The sequence below is a fragment of the Myotis brandtii genome, unplaced genomic scaffold (assembly GCF_000412655.1).
Source record: "Myotis brandtii unplaced genomic scaffold, ASM41265v1 scaffold151, whole genome shotgun sequence".
Taxonomy (NCBI): domain Eukaryota; kingdom Metazoa; phylum Chordata; class Mammalia; order Chiroptera; family Vespertilionidae; genus Myotis; species Myotis brandtii.
The window spans coordinates 239892-253600 of NW_005355461.1; the positions used below are offsets into that span (position 1 = coordinate 239892).

General features: G+C 43.1%; 1 protein-coding gene across 2 annotated transcripts in view; it reads left to right on the top strand.

Annotated features, from left to right (window-relative positions):
* CD109 (CD109 molecule) overlaps positions 1–13709 on the top strand; it is a 158222-nt gene that overhangs the window by 67427 nt on the left and 77086 nt on the right. For both annotated transcript variants that reach the window (XM_014535778.1, XM_014535779.1), the window contains one exon: positions 9947–10072. In XM_014535778.1, the coding sequence (XP_014391264.1) occupies positions 9947–10072 (126 nt within the window). The remainder of the gene's footprint in view (positions 1–9946; positions 10073–13709) is intronic.

Here is a 13709-nt window from a genome sequence, read left to right on the forward strand (position 1 = left end):
TTGTTAACCATTTATTGAATTTCTGTCCCAGGTGCTGGGATAGGGCAGTGAACATAACAGATTAGGTTCCTGTTCACATTGAGCTTATATTTCAGTGGGAAGACAGACAATAGAAAAACACATACACACATACACATATAGATAGGTAGATATGTATATATTTGTGTGTGTGTGTGTGTGTGTGTGTGTGTGTGTGTGTGTGAGAGAGAGAGAGAGAGAGAGAGAGCAAGAAGGAAAAAGAGAGATTGCTATTTCCTATTGGGTTGTAAGGGAAATACTATTTGAGCAGAGGCCTAAAGGAAATAAAAGAATGAGCTCATGCAAACATAGGGAACAGCACATGCATAGGCCCTGAGGTGGGAGCTTGTTAGGAGCTTTGGGGGAACCACATGCTGACAGTGTGCTGGAGCCCAGGGAATGAGGGAACCCGTTTTAGGAGATACAGGTAAGTGGGTTGGAGGAGGGGTCTTACAGGGTTTTGTCCATTTATATGCACTTTGCATTTTATTCTGGGTGAAATGAGAATTCACTGGAGAATTCTGAGGAGAGGCATAATGTGATATGATGTAAATCTGAAAAGGATCCGCTCTAAGAATAGCTCTGGTTGTGGGATCTTGAGGAAATTTTTTTTTTCTTCTTTTTTTTTCTTTCTTTTTTTTTTTTAAATTAAATCTTTATTGTTCAGGTTACATTTGTTCCTCTTTTTTTCCCCCCCATAACTCCCCTCCTCCCAGTTCCCGCCCCACCCTCCGCCCTCACTCCCCACCCACTGTCCTCATCCATAGGTGCACGATTTTTGTCCAGTCTCTTCCCGCATCTCCCATTCCCCTTTCCCCCCCAAGAATAGTCAGTCCATTCCCTTTCTATGTCCCTGATTCATTATAATCACCAGTTCATTCTGTACATCAGATTATTTATTCACTTGATTCTTAGATTCACTTGTTGATAGATGCATGTTTGTTGTTCACAATTTGTATCTTTACCTTTTTCTTCTTCCTCCTCTTAAAGGATACCTTTCAGCATTTCATATAATACTGGTTTGGTGGTGATGAACTCCTTTAGCTTTTCCTTATCTGTGAAGCTCTTTATCTGACCTTCAATTCTGAATGATAGCTTTGCTGGATAAAGTAATCTTGGTTGTAGGTTCTTGGCATTCATCACTTTGAATATTTCTTGCCACTCCCTTCTGGCCTGCAAAGTTTCTGTTGAGAAATCAGCTGACAGTCGTATGGGTATTCCCTTGTAGGTAATTGAGTCTCTTTCTCTTGCTGCTTTTAAGATTCTCTCTTTGTCTTTTGCTCTTGGCATTTTAATTATGATATGTCTTGGTGTGGTCCTCTTTGGATTCCTTTTGTTTGGGGTTCTCTGCGCTTCTTGGACCTGTAAGTCCATTTCTTTCACCAGGTGGGGGAAGTTTTCTGCCATTATTTCTTCAAATAGGTTTTCAATATCTTGCTGTCTCTCATCTTCTGGCACCCCAATTATTCTGATGTTTGTACGCTTGAAGCTGTCCCAGAGGCTCCTTACACTATCTTCATATTTTCGGATTCTTTTTTCATTTTGCTTTTCCGGTTGGGTGTTTTTTGCTTCTTCGCATTTCAAATCTTTGACTTGATTCTTGCGCTCCTCTGGTCTGCTATTGGGTGTCTGTATAATATTCTTTATTTCAGTCCGTGTATGCTTAATTTCTAGTTGGTTCTTTATCATAGCATCGAGGGTCTCATTAGTTTTCGTGACTCTCTCCTCAAGTTTATTGACAGCTTCTAGCACATTTTTGCAAGCCCTCAAAATTGCGATTTTTAGCTCTATATCCTCCATTTCTGTCATGTTTTTTTGTCTCCGCATTTTTTATGCTTTCTTGGTGCACCCCCTAGTGGTCTTTGTGCGCAGTCTTGTTCTAGTTGAGCCTTGATTGTTGTAGTTAATACTAGAGGGATTTGACCACCAGGCCGACTGGCTGTGTGAATCAGCTGTGTCTGCCGCGGAAAACTTCTGTCCTCTGGGGAGGTGCTAATCTAGCCTTTGCCTGAGGCGATCTGGCAAATGGCTCTGCGCAGGGCTTGGGCGGGGCGGGCTCAACAGGGCGGGCGGAGGGAGCGGTTATGGCCCCTCTCAGTCCCGTTCCCAGAGGCTCTGCTTCTCAGAACCCCAGGAACCGCTGCAAACCTCGGAGGGAAAGCTGCCTTCCAACTGATGCCAGACACTCCCGCTTCTCCCGTTTGAGTCCGAGTCCCCAGCGATTCGCCCGTATCTGGAGCTCAGAGTCTGAGACTCCCCCCTGACCGAAAACGACAACCGCGCTCTCAGCCACCAGCCCGCTTTGCGCGCGCACCTCCGCACCTGAGTATTTTCCACACTGCGCCTCCTCTGAGCCTCGGTGTGCTGTTATTTTTCCTTCTAGTTGAAGAGTCTCTCCTCAGCCAGCCTTCCTGTGGTTCTGGGTGATGTCCGTTCCGTCTTTTAGTTGTATTTTTGAAGTGGTTGTTTGCGGCAGCAGTCTCCGGTGTTTACCTATGCCGCCATCTTGGTCTCCCCCAAAAAGGATTTTTTTCCCCATCCCCCTTTCCCAGGCTAAGAACCCCTGCGTTAGAGGGTCTGTCCCCTGAGGTCCCAAGCGCCCGAGAATTCTGAGGAGAGGCATAATGTGATATGACGTAAATCTGAAAAGGATCCGCTCTAAGAATAGCTCTGGTTGTGGGATCTTGAGGAAATTAATTAAGCTCTCTGACCCTCAGTTTCCTTATCTGTAAAATGTATAATAATATCTCAGAAGCTTTTTGTGAGATAATTCAAGTAAAGGCTTTAGAACTGTGCCTGGCACATAGTACATGCTCACTAAACGTCAGCTGTTATTATTGTGGGAGCCTCCTTTGGCAGGGAGTCACTGGGCCTTGCTGCTTGAACACTCCGATCATCTGGAGGCAGCGTGGTTAGCAGACTGAGTGCTTTCCTGTGAGAACCAAGTTGAAGACAGTTGAGACCCAGCTGGATGTGGTTTCTACATTTAAGCCGAGGAGAATGCTAGACATTAAATCGTAACATGGAAATAAGGCAACCAACTTCCAGTCCCAATTTGTCTGGGATTCTCTTCATTTTAAAACTAAAAGTCCCTGGTCCCAGGAATCCGTTCAGTCCGGGACATTGGTTACTCTCAATGTTCTAATGAATAACAGAATGGGAGGTAAAGTCAGGCTTTTAGTTCAGTGTCTTCCTATTTTTAGTTTAATTGTTATTAATTGAACAAACAAAAATCAAACAAACAGACATGTACACAAGACTTGGAGCCACGGTGTGTTTGTAGTAAATACCATGTTGGTTGGCATGGTGCTCAATGCATACTTACTGGATTAAACTAGGATTACTTCAGAGCTGGTGGCTCTGTGTATTTCTGCCCCTGCTGTGTATTGGAGTGTCTATAAAGTAGGTTGTCATAGTGAATAGCATTTCTAAATTCACATGACTCTCTGAGCAGGGCTTTATGGATTCCATTCATACCATCCTTTATCATTTATCCACATATACTGAGAACTTACTTTATGCCAGAAACTATGGGTAGAAGTAAATGCCTGCTTGTCTTTGGCTGCTTACATCCAATTTGCCTCCTTCTACCCTAAGTCAGCATTGAATAAAGTGCCATTAACCTTTGAGCCATTAACCAGAGCTAACCCTGCTCATTCTGGACAGCTGCTTGGTGCATTTTCATAATTTTGCCTCTCTATTCTGCTCTAGCACCTGCCTTTGAAACCTTTGATTTGCAGATTCTTTCTGCTCTTATCTCTAATTTTGAACTTCGCCTGCCACATTCAGCTTTTCCAGAAGCACTTAGAGAGACCTTCCTCTTGCTGCCTCTGGTCCTGAGGGATCCTACTGGCTTGGCTCATGTGTGGCCCTCTTGGCCCCGGGGGAGTGGAGTTTAGACTAAAATTCCACCTGGAACGCAAAGTATTTGGGAACAGGGAAGGGGAGGTGGCTATCCTCTGCTCTCTGCATCCAGGCAGTGAGGCTGAGACAGGAGCTCAAGTCTACTGCCTCCTTCCTTGTAACTGGCAGAGGCCAGGTAATAGCATTGATGCGGATGCCCACACCCTGTACTCCTCCATCTGAAAACAGTCATTTGGGCTGGGCTTCAACAGACAGTGATGCTTTCTACGTCGTTCAGTGAGGAATAGTTGAGTTGGTTTCTTGGAAAAATTTCCCAGAAAAAAGTGGGACTTAATTTAACAAGAGCCCCTGACTTGGACAGTTGTATTCCCCTTACACAGCACCACCTGCAGGCTAAATAGAGAAGTGCATCTGATGGCTACTGGCTGACTTTTTTTTAAAATAAATTAATCATTATTGTTGAGATTATTACAGAGTTCCCTCTTTTTTCCCCCCACAGCTCCCCTTCACCAGATTCCCATCCCGCCCCAGGGCGTCACCACTCTATTGTCTGTGTCCATAGGTAATGCATACATGCATATAAGATCTTTGTCTAATCTCTTCTCACACCTCCCACCTCCCCTTCCAGTCTGTTCCATTTCCATGCCCCTGATTCTATTCTATTCACCAGTATATTCTGTTAATCAGATTTTTTTATTCACTTGATTTTTAGATTCAATTGTTGATAGATATGTACTTGTTGCCATTTTGTTGTTCATATTTTTTTTTTACCTTTACTTTTTCTTCTTCCTCTTCCTAAAGAATACCCTTTTTCTTCTTCCTCTTCCTAAAGAATACCCTTCAGCATTTCATATAATACTGGTTTGGTGGTAATGAACTTTTTTAGCTTTTTCTTGTCTGTGAAGCTGTTTATCTGACCTTCAATTCTAAATGATAGCTTTGCTGAGTAATCTTGGTTGTAGGTTCTTGCTATTCATCACTTTTTTGAATGTTTGCTAGTCCCTTCTGCCTGCATAGTTTCTGTTGAGAAATCAGCTGACAGTCGTATGGGCACTCCCTTGCAGGTAACTAACAACTTTTTTCTTGCTGCTTCTAAGATTCTCTCTCTGTCTTTTGCTCTTGACATTTTAATTATGATGTGTCTTGGTGTGGTCCTCTTTTGGGTTCCTCTTGTTTGGGGTTCTCTGTGCTTCCTGGACTTTTAAGTCTATTTCTCTCATCGGGTAGGGCAAGTTTTCTGTCATTATTTCTTCAAATAGGTTTTTAATATCTTGCTCTCTCTCTTCTTCTGGCACCCCCATAATTTGGATGTTGGTATGCTTGAAGTTGTCCCAGAGGATCCTTGCACTATCTTCATATTTTTGGATTCTTTTTTCTTTTTGCTCTTCTGGTTGGGTGTTTTTTCTTCTTTGTATTTCAAATCTTTGACTTGATTCTTGGGATCCTCTAGTCTGCTGTTGGATCTTTGTATATTATTCTTTATTTCAGTCAGTGTATGCTTAATTTCTAATTGGTCCTTTTTCAAATCCTTGAGGGTCTCACTAAATTTCTCGGAGGTTTCGAGAAGATTCTTGAGTAACCTTATAACCATGGTTTTGAACTCTATATCCAGTAGTTTGCTCTCCTTCATTTCTTTCATTTGTGACATGTTTCTTTGTCTCCGCATTTTGGCTGCTTCCCTGTGTTGATAGAGTGGCTTTGTGTGCTAGGTGTCCTATAGGGCCAAGTGGCTCAGCCTCCCTAATTACCTGAGGTGGACACTCTTGGTGCATCCCTTTGTGGGCTGTGTGCACAGTCTTGTTGTAGTTGAGCCTTGATTGTTGTTGGTGTTACTGGGAGGAATTGACCTCAAGGCCAATTGGCTGAGAGGACCAGCTGCGACTACAGTGGGAGAGCTGCTGTGCAGGAGACACCCTTATGGAGCAGGACTTGCTTCAGTGGGGCTTTGGTGCTCACTGAGTCTGCCCCTTGAGAGTGTTGCTTATGGATGTGTAGAATTGTAATCTGGTATGGTCTCACATTGACCACTGGGTACACTGGCTCTTGGGTCTCCAGGGAGGTGCAAAGTCAGCCATTGCCTAGGGCCACCCAACAGGAGCTACAGAGAGATCTGCAGATTCGTCCTCTTTGTATTTGGTTTGAAAGTGCCCAGACAAGACCCAGCTGTGAAGCAAGGCAGGCTGGTGCTGGTGCCGGGTCTTGGGCCTTTTATTGATAGTTTTGGGGATCCTTGACCCAGCTGCAGCTTGTTTGACAGATTTTTAGCCTGAGAAAGGACAGGCCATTCATATGCAAAAGCCATTGCCCACAGCTTGGTTGGGGTTGTAAATTGGGTGGGGTGGGGTCTCAGGGAATCACCAGGGCAAACAGAAATGACTGCCAGTCAGCCCTGCAGTAGGGTGGTCCCAGCATGGGAACATGACTTCTGCGAGCACCTCTGTCTGGAAGAAAGCCACCCCCGAGTTCCTGCCCCAATGCCAGACAGTCCGGTTTCTCCTCATATGTGTCTGGGTCCCCCAGAGCCTTGACCGACACTGGAACTCAGAGGAAGCTGGAGCTTGTAACTTCAGTTTGTGGTGCTGGCCTTTTAAGAGGAGCAGCTGGGTCTCCAGCAGCCTGTGTGTCACTCAGCCCCAATCTGCACTGGTTTTTACAGCCCGTAGCTCTTACTGCCTGTAGTGACTTCTTTTTCCCAGCTCTGGGATCCTGGGCTGGGCATCTAGTGTGGGGCTGAGACCCCTTGCTCCTCCTGGCACACCTGGTGATCTTCCTCCTGATTAAAAAAGTGGCACACCTGGGTGCCGGACCAGCCCATTCTGCACCTTCTACCAGTCTCAGTGTGCTTTCTTCTTTACTTCTCTAGTTGTAGTACTTCTACTCAGCCAGCTTTCCAGTGGTTCTGGATGATGGTTGTTCTGTATTTTAGTTGTAATTTTGATGTGGTTGTGGGAGGCAGTGAGTACAGGCATTTGCTTACACCACCATCTTGGTTCTCTCTCCCGGCTGACTTTTTGTGGCCCATCTTGCTCAGCCAAGAATGACTGACCATAGGATGTAGCTATATTGCATGTCACAGAAAGGTCAGTGTTGTTGTTTTTTTAAATCACTGGGTCTTATTCATTTTTTTCTGATCCAGTAACAGATCTTTTCAGGAACGAAAGGGGTTTTAGAGGCCTTTCAGCAGCGGGAAAAGCATGTCCAATTCTGCCCTAATTTTGCCCTCTTCCAGCCAATCTGGCCTAATCCTATTGCAGTAAGTGCCTTGGACACTGTGGTGGAAGCTGGCACAGCTGGCTTCTACCTTGACCTCCGTTCTTGAAGGAGTTGTTCCTCCTGGCACAGGTGGATGACCTTATGTGGGAAGAGGTGTTGGCATGGGGACACATCCTCACTGTGCCGTGACATTCTGGCCTGGAGCAGCAGTGGTTAAACCAGAATCTCATTCCTGGCCAGGTGAGGGCACCTTGTTTAAGTGATTTGACTTCTTTAATTCCACATGCTGGACAGTCAGTGTGTGCATATTCCAGGACTCCAGGGAGTGGCAGAAATACTCCCTGCGGGTACATATTTCAGCCAGGGAGTGCACTGCTCAAGATAGCCTGGCACAGGCAGCTGGCACTGTGCTGTGGGAGCAGCTGACGGAGAGCCAGAGCCATCCAGACGTTACTTACAGGGCATGAGGGGCGGCGTTTCCAGCTTCTCCTCATGCAGCTGTTCTAGCTGTGACATGGGGCACTGGCTGTGTGGGTCCCAGCAGGAAGTGACCCCTTGCAAATGGTGGGTTTTGCTGTGATGCCACCATGCATGGCCTGTTGAAATCCCGATGTGCTGTGCAAAGACTACTGGTGTTTCTGCATTCTCTATGTCTTCCTGTTGGTGACAGGGGTAGGTCCAACACAGGCTTGAGAAACCAGAGGGATTATCTCATTCACTCCCAACCTTCCAGATCCTCCATGTGCAAAGTCATCAAAGACTTCAGTTCGGACTTCCTTGGTTCGTAGGGCCATGACACCACCTGGGAGAAATGTGCAGCCTCACCAAAGTGACACATCAGCAGAGAACGTACACTCCTTTCCCTACGCTTTCAAGAGCACTGGGAGTTATCGTTATTGCTTGTTTATCTTTTTCAGTCTGACAGAAGAAAAATGGTATCGCATTGTTTTCAGTTGCATTTTTTAGAATTATTAGACAGCACATATTTATTAGCTATTTGTGTTTCTTCCTTTTTTTTGAGCCTTTAACTCCGTGGTCCTCCCATGCATCATGCTGGGGCAGGCAGAGGAGAGCCAGCTGCTGGTCACAATGCCCGCCCCACGAGTTGGCCAAGGACGGTGACCTGCTTATTCTTGACGGGCTTTTGGTCTTTGGTTTTAACAATTAGTTTCTGGCTACTCAGTTCTCAGCATTGTGCTTGCTCCTGACTTTCACCTTCTCCCTCACTTGGGGAGAGAGATTTCTTCTGGCTTCTAATATCTCGACCAACCCAGTGCCTCAGATCAAAGGACAGGGAATAAGAATAAGGGAAAATGTTTGATCCCTGCTCTCAGGAGTTTACAGTCTAGTTTGGAACAAACAAAACACCAACCCCCCCACCCCTCCAGATGACTATTGAATACTTTAAAGAGTAATATGTATTCAAGAGAGAGAAACTCCAGGTTTCCTAGGGGCTTTCCAGGAGGTGGTCATCTCTGCCTGTTGGAGGCAAGACGTGAGCTTATTTCACTTGTTGGACAAGGAAGGGAGGGCATCCCATGCAGCAATTGTAGAGACCTAGATGCATGAGCTTTTGGGGTAAAATGCAAACAAATCTGTAGGCTTGGAGGAAGATGAGTCTAGAAATGGAAAGGGGGTCAGTTTACTAAGCCTCGTATACTCTGCAAAGCAGCGTAGAACTCATTCTGTAGGTAAACAAAAGCTGTAGTTACCTAGTGGTCTAAGAGAATGATCATAGTCACTGTTTATTCACTGCTGAGTATATGCCAGGAATTGTGCCGACTATTTCTGCCACTTAATAGTTACCCAGTGGTCTAAGAGAATGATAGCCACTGTTTATTCACTGCTGATTATATGCCAGGAATTGTGCCGACTATTTCTGCCACTTAGCCTCAGTCTCAGATTTGTGTTCTGGGATAACACAGTTAGTAGTGGGGAAGATGTAATGGAAGAGAGAGATTATTTGCAATAGAAAATGAGAACCTGGTGGCTGTATGGGGGATGAAAAGCAGACAAGTTAGGGAGACAGCAAAGAGACAGAGATGACAGGGCTGGGAATGTCAGAGGAATCAGGGTTAACTGCTGCTTTGGCTAGATGAATGGTGTGAGAGGGGATTGTTGTCTGGGAGAATATAGGAATAAAGCAAGTGTTTTTCATACATCCCCTTGGTTATTCTATTATTGAATTAAAAGACAATGGGCTTGAATCATGAATTCCACCATGTAATAGTGCTGTAATATTGGACCATGCTAATCGCTTATAGTTGAGTACTTACCTAACATCTCTAGGCATCAGTTTTCTCAACTATATATATTTTTTCCCACTTGCTTCCATCCCCTGCCCTGATTCTCAACTATATTTTTAGATAATCCTACCCCGAAGGAGAATTTTAGTGATTGAATGGTGTATGAATGGTAATGATCAGGTAGAGTGTCTGACACATAGTGGGCGTTTAATACATGGGGGGAGAGGGGGGAAAGGGGCAGTTTTTTCTTTCGGTTAACATAAGCATATTGTTATCTGTACAGTGGAATCTTTTTAAACAACAACAACAATAACAACACAGGTTTGCTGATGTACATGTTGTAGTGTTTCATGTAGAAGAAACATGATGCCTGGAATTAAAAGGGTGAGAAGAATCAAGATATTCTCAGGAGAATATAAACAAAGAAGAAACTTTGATTTGTCTTATTTAGTGGTATAGAGCTGACATCTTTTTCAAAAATGATATCTGTGCCATATTTTGGAACAAACAATACATCAATGCTGATGGGATTGTTCATAAGTAGATAGTGTATGTATGTACACAGGCAGCTTTTATATAGTTAACATGTATGGTTTTCATTGTAGGACCCCAAGTCAAATTTGATCCAACAGTGGTTGTCAGAAAAAAGTGACTTTGGAGTCATTTCCAAAACTTTTCAATTATCTTCCCATCCAATACTTGGTGAATGGTCCATTCAAGTTCAAGTGAATGTGAGTATAAATATATTATTAGGGGGAGCATTAAACTGATTTAAATAGGTCAGGTGGGGCAATATATCCAAAGTCATTTACTTAATGAACAGAAAAACATTAATCTGAACATCCAGACAATTTAAGTGGTTTGTTTTTAATTTACTATGTTTTTAAATGGGTTAACTTAATTATAATGTATGAGTTTTAATCATTGTTGTCTTTTTCTATAATGTTTCAAGGTTAAAACATTTCACCTTTTAGTATAAAACTGATTAAATGATGTTCATTTTACTTATTTATTGCATATATTGAGTATTTTAAACCTAAGTAATGAGTACATAGGTATTATTTAGCAAATTTTATGTCTCAGAATGATGACTCCTATTTTTTTTTGTTTTAAAACACAGTGACTTTATTTTTAATTTTACTTTATTTTTTAAAAAATATAGCTATTTATTTTCTTTTTTAAAAAAATATATTTTTATTGATGTCAGGAAGGGAGAGGGAAAGAGAGATAGAAACATCAATGATGAGAGAGAATCATTGATTGGCTGCCTCCTGCACGCCCCCACTGGGGATCGAGCCTGCAACCTGGGCATATACCCTGACCAGGAATCAAACCGGCGACCTCTTGGTTCCTGGGTCGACGCTCAACTGCTGAGCTACACGCGGCTGGGCTTTATTATTATTTTAAATTTTTGTTGTTGAAAGTATTACATATGCCCCCCCCCCGCCCCAGACCTTTTCCACCCTAGCCTCTGTGTCCATGGATTATGCATATATGCATACAAGGCCTTTGGTTGATTATTTCCCACCCACCTACCCTCCCCGCCTTCCCTCCGAGATTCTGCACTCTGTTCCATGCTTCCATAAAACACAATGACTTTAAACAGCCACATCAATCTTCTGTTCCCTGGTCCTCCTTTCCCCCCAACTCTTCCACCTGCTTCCTTTATTTGCTGCTCACTCCTGTAGCTCTGGGATCTAACCAGGCAGGGGCATTAGAATACCATCTGTGCTTCAGGTGTTCTCCTGTGCATCACCGTGTGATGTTTGAAGATCCATTGAATGTTTCCTCATTTTTTTCCCTTTGGAATTTATTAACATAAATTTGTGAATAAGACCTTCTGTTGGAACAGGGCTTCTCACTATTGACATTTGGGATAAAAATTCTTTGTTGTGGGCGCTGTCCTGTGCATTGGAGGACATTTAACAGTATCTCTGGGCTCTAACCACTAGATGCCAGTGGTGGTCTCCCCTCTCTCCAAGTTGTGACAATCAAAAATGTCTCCAGACTCCACCAAATGTGTCCTGGGGGAGAATGCCCTCCCCTCCTCCATTGAGAACCACTGTATTAGAAAGAATAAGCATTCATTAGCATTAGACCTGAGGTAAGATAAAAGTACCAAGTACTTAATACATAAAAAAGTAAACAGTTTTTTCTTTTGGTTAACATTTTCTGGAACCACATCCTAAAAACAGAACTTGTCACCTTAGCACCTGTTTTTTGAGCATCTGCATAAAGATGAAGAGCACGCTGGGCTTGTGGAGAGGTTGTACCAGGAAAGGGAGACAGATGGGAAATGAGAATGTGTGGAGGCAGGTACAAGGAGTTATGGACACCTGGAGCAGGGGTGATGGACCCTGGGGGAGTAGACAACTGAACTTGTAGAGAAGGAGGAAGAGCAGACATTTGTGAGACTTAGGAGAGAGGATTTATGTAGAGGCAGAGAGCCTCATGTGTCTGGGATTTGGGAGAGGTTTGGAGTGTATGGAGAATGATGGGGTTCGAGGATTAGGAAGCATATTGTGAGTTTAAGGAGTTAGGTTTTATTCTCAGTTCCCACTTTTTGATTTCACTATAAAGTCTTTTGGAATTCGTTTTTGTGTGTTCATCCTCCATCCATCCATCCATCCATCCATCCATCCATCCATCCATCCAATATGTGTTGAGGGCTTATAGTGCTGTGATGAATACAAGGAAGCTAAACATGTGATCTCTGTTTTCAAAGACCATTCCTATGGTGAGAAGAATAATATGATGAAAGTTATATGACACCGTGGTGACAGAGAAACGGAAGGCAGTAGAATGGTAAGGTGCTGAGTTAGCGAGGTCCATCCTGTGCCTCCTAGGATGGAGTCTCATTGAGACCACCTTGAGATAAAGAGGATTTATTGTAAGGATGAGCACCAGTGTTTTTGGGACCAGGATTCCCTGTCTCTTATGGTCTGCTCCATTTTCTTCAAACACTTCTGACAACCCTTAAGGTGTTCTCTGGTCCAAATCTTTCACGGTCACATTGGCTCAGCTAAATACCCACTGTCCTTAAAGCCTTACAAGCAAGCATCTTCATGGGTAGATGGGCTTCCCTGGGTCAGGTGTCCATCACTGGTCCATTCGGAAAGCACCCAGCACAATGACCAGGCAGGAAGTCTCAGGTAAGTGGTGGCCTCTGAGAGATTAATTTGTTCAGTGAATGGTGAACAGAATAAGTACCAGAGGAGAGAAGAGGATAAAATAGTGGAGAAAGACTTCTAGAAGATATGAGATTGTAGGTGGGAAGATGTATAGGATTTCTGGTTTGTGGACTTGACCTATCATATGGCTTAGGTAGGCGGGGAAAAAAAAGAAAATTTAGGTACTAAAACAATTAAAAACATTCGCAAAATTTGGCCTTTGCCCACCTCTTTAGCCTTCCTCTTCAGTTAAGTGCTACCTTTATCCTTGAACTCCATGCGTTAGACACATATCCCTTACGTTTCTTAGACTTACCAGTCTGTCTTATCTCAGAGCCTTTCTGTGCTGTTCCCTGGAACACTGTTTTTCACGCAACTTGATTTTGCCCTCCAGTCATCGTAAAATGAATGAACCTCTCTAGACATTTCCATAGCACTCTGTGCTTGTCTTGGTTCATTCAGGTCACTTTGAATTGATGGTACATTACAGATTATAGTCTTTGGGGGCTTGTTTATCCCTGTACCCCTGGGACCTAGTGCTTTGAACATAGAAATCAATATTTATTAAATGAATATACGAAAGCTTTGGAGTAGTCATATGTCTTGAACTAAATATAATTTTCTCTTTTCCACATTCTATAATCATCCTTATTCTTTTGAAGACAGCATGTAGATCAAGTACTCATTATTGGTGATATAATATCCCCCCATCCCCTCCAACTTCTGAGGTATAATTGAAAAATAAGACTGTAGGATATTTAAGATGTACAGTGTGATTTGTATACATTGTGAAAGGATTTCTCCGCCAGGTTTAATATTAGTGCATACAACTAAGAAAAAATAAGCCCTTTATTAAAAAAGAAAAAAAAGGTCTTCAAGAGCCACCAGGGGTCAGTATAATCAAAGAAATGTTATGCGAAGCAAAACCCAACTTAGCCTTTGTCTCTGGTTTTTATCTTCTCTTGGTTTCTGCACAGCATTAAAGCACTGTATATTGCTTATTATTGAACTTCTTTTCTTTTAGCCATTAATAATGGTGGAACTATTTTTATTATTTAAGCAGTACAACATTATAGCCTCTTTCTTTTTGTTTTCCTAAGGCAGTGACAATTCTTAGTATTAATCTCAGGGAGGGGAAAATACTTACTTTCAGATGAGTGTTTTGAAATCACATTTTGTTTCCGGACAAAATATGGAA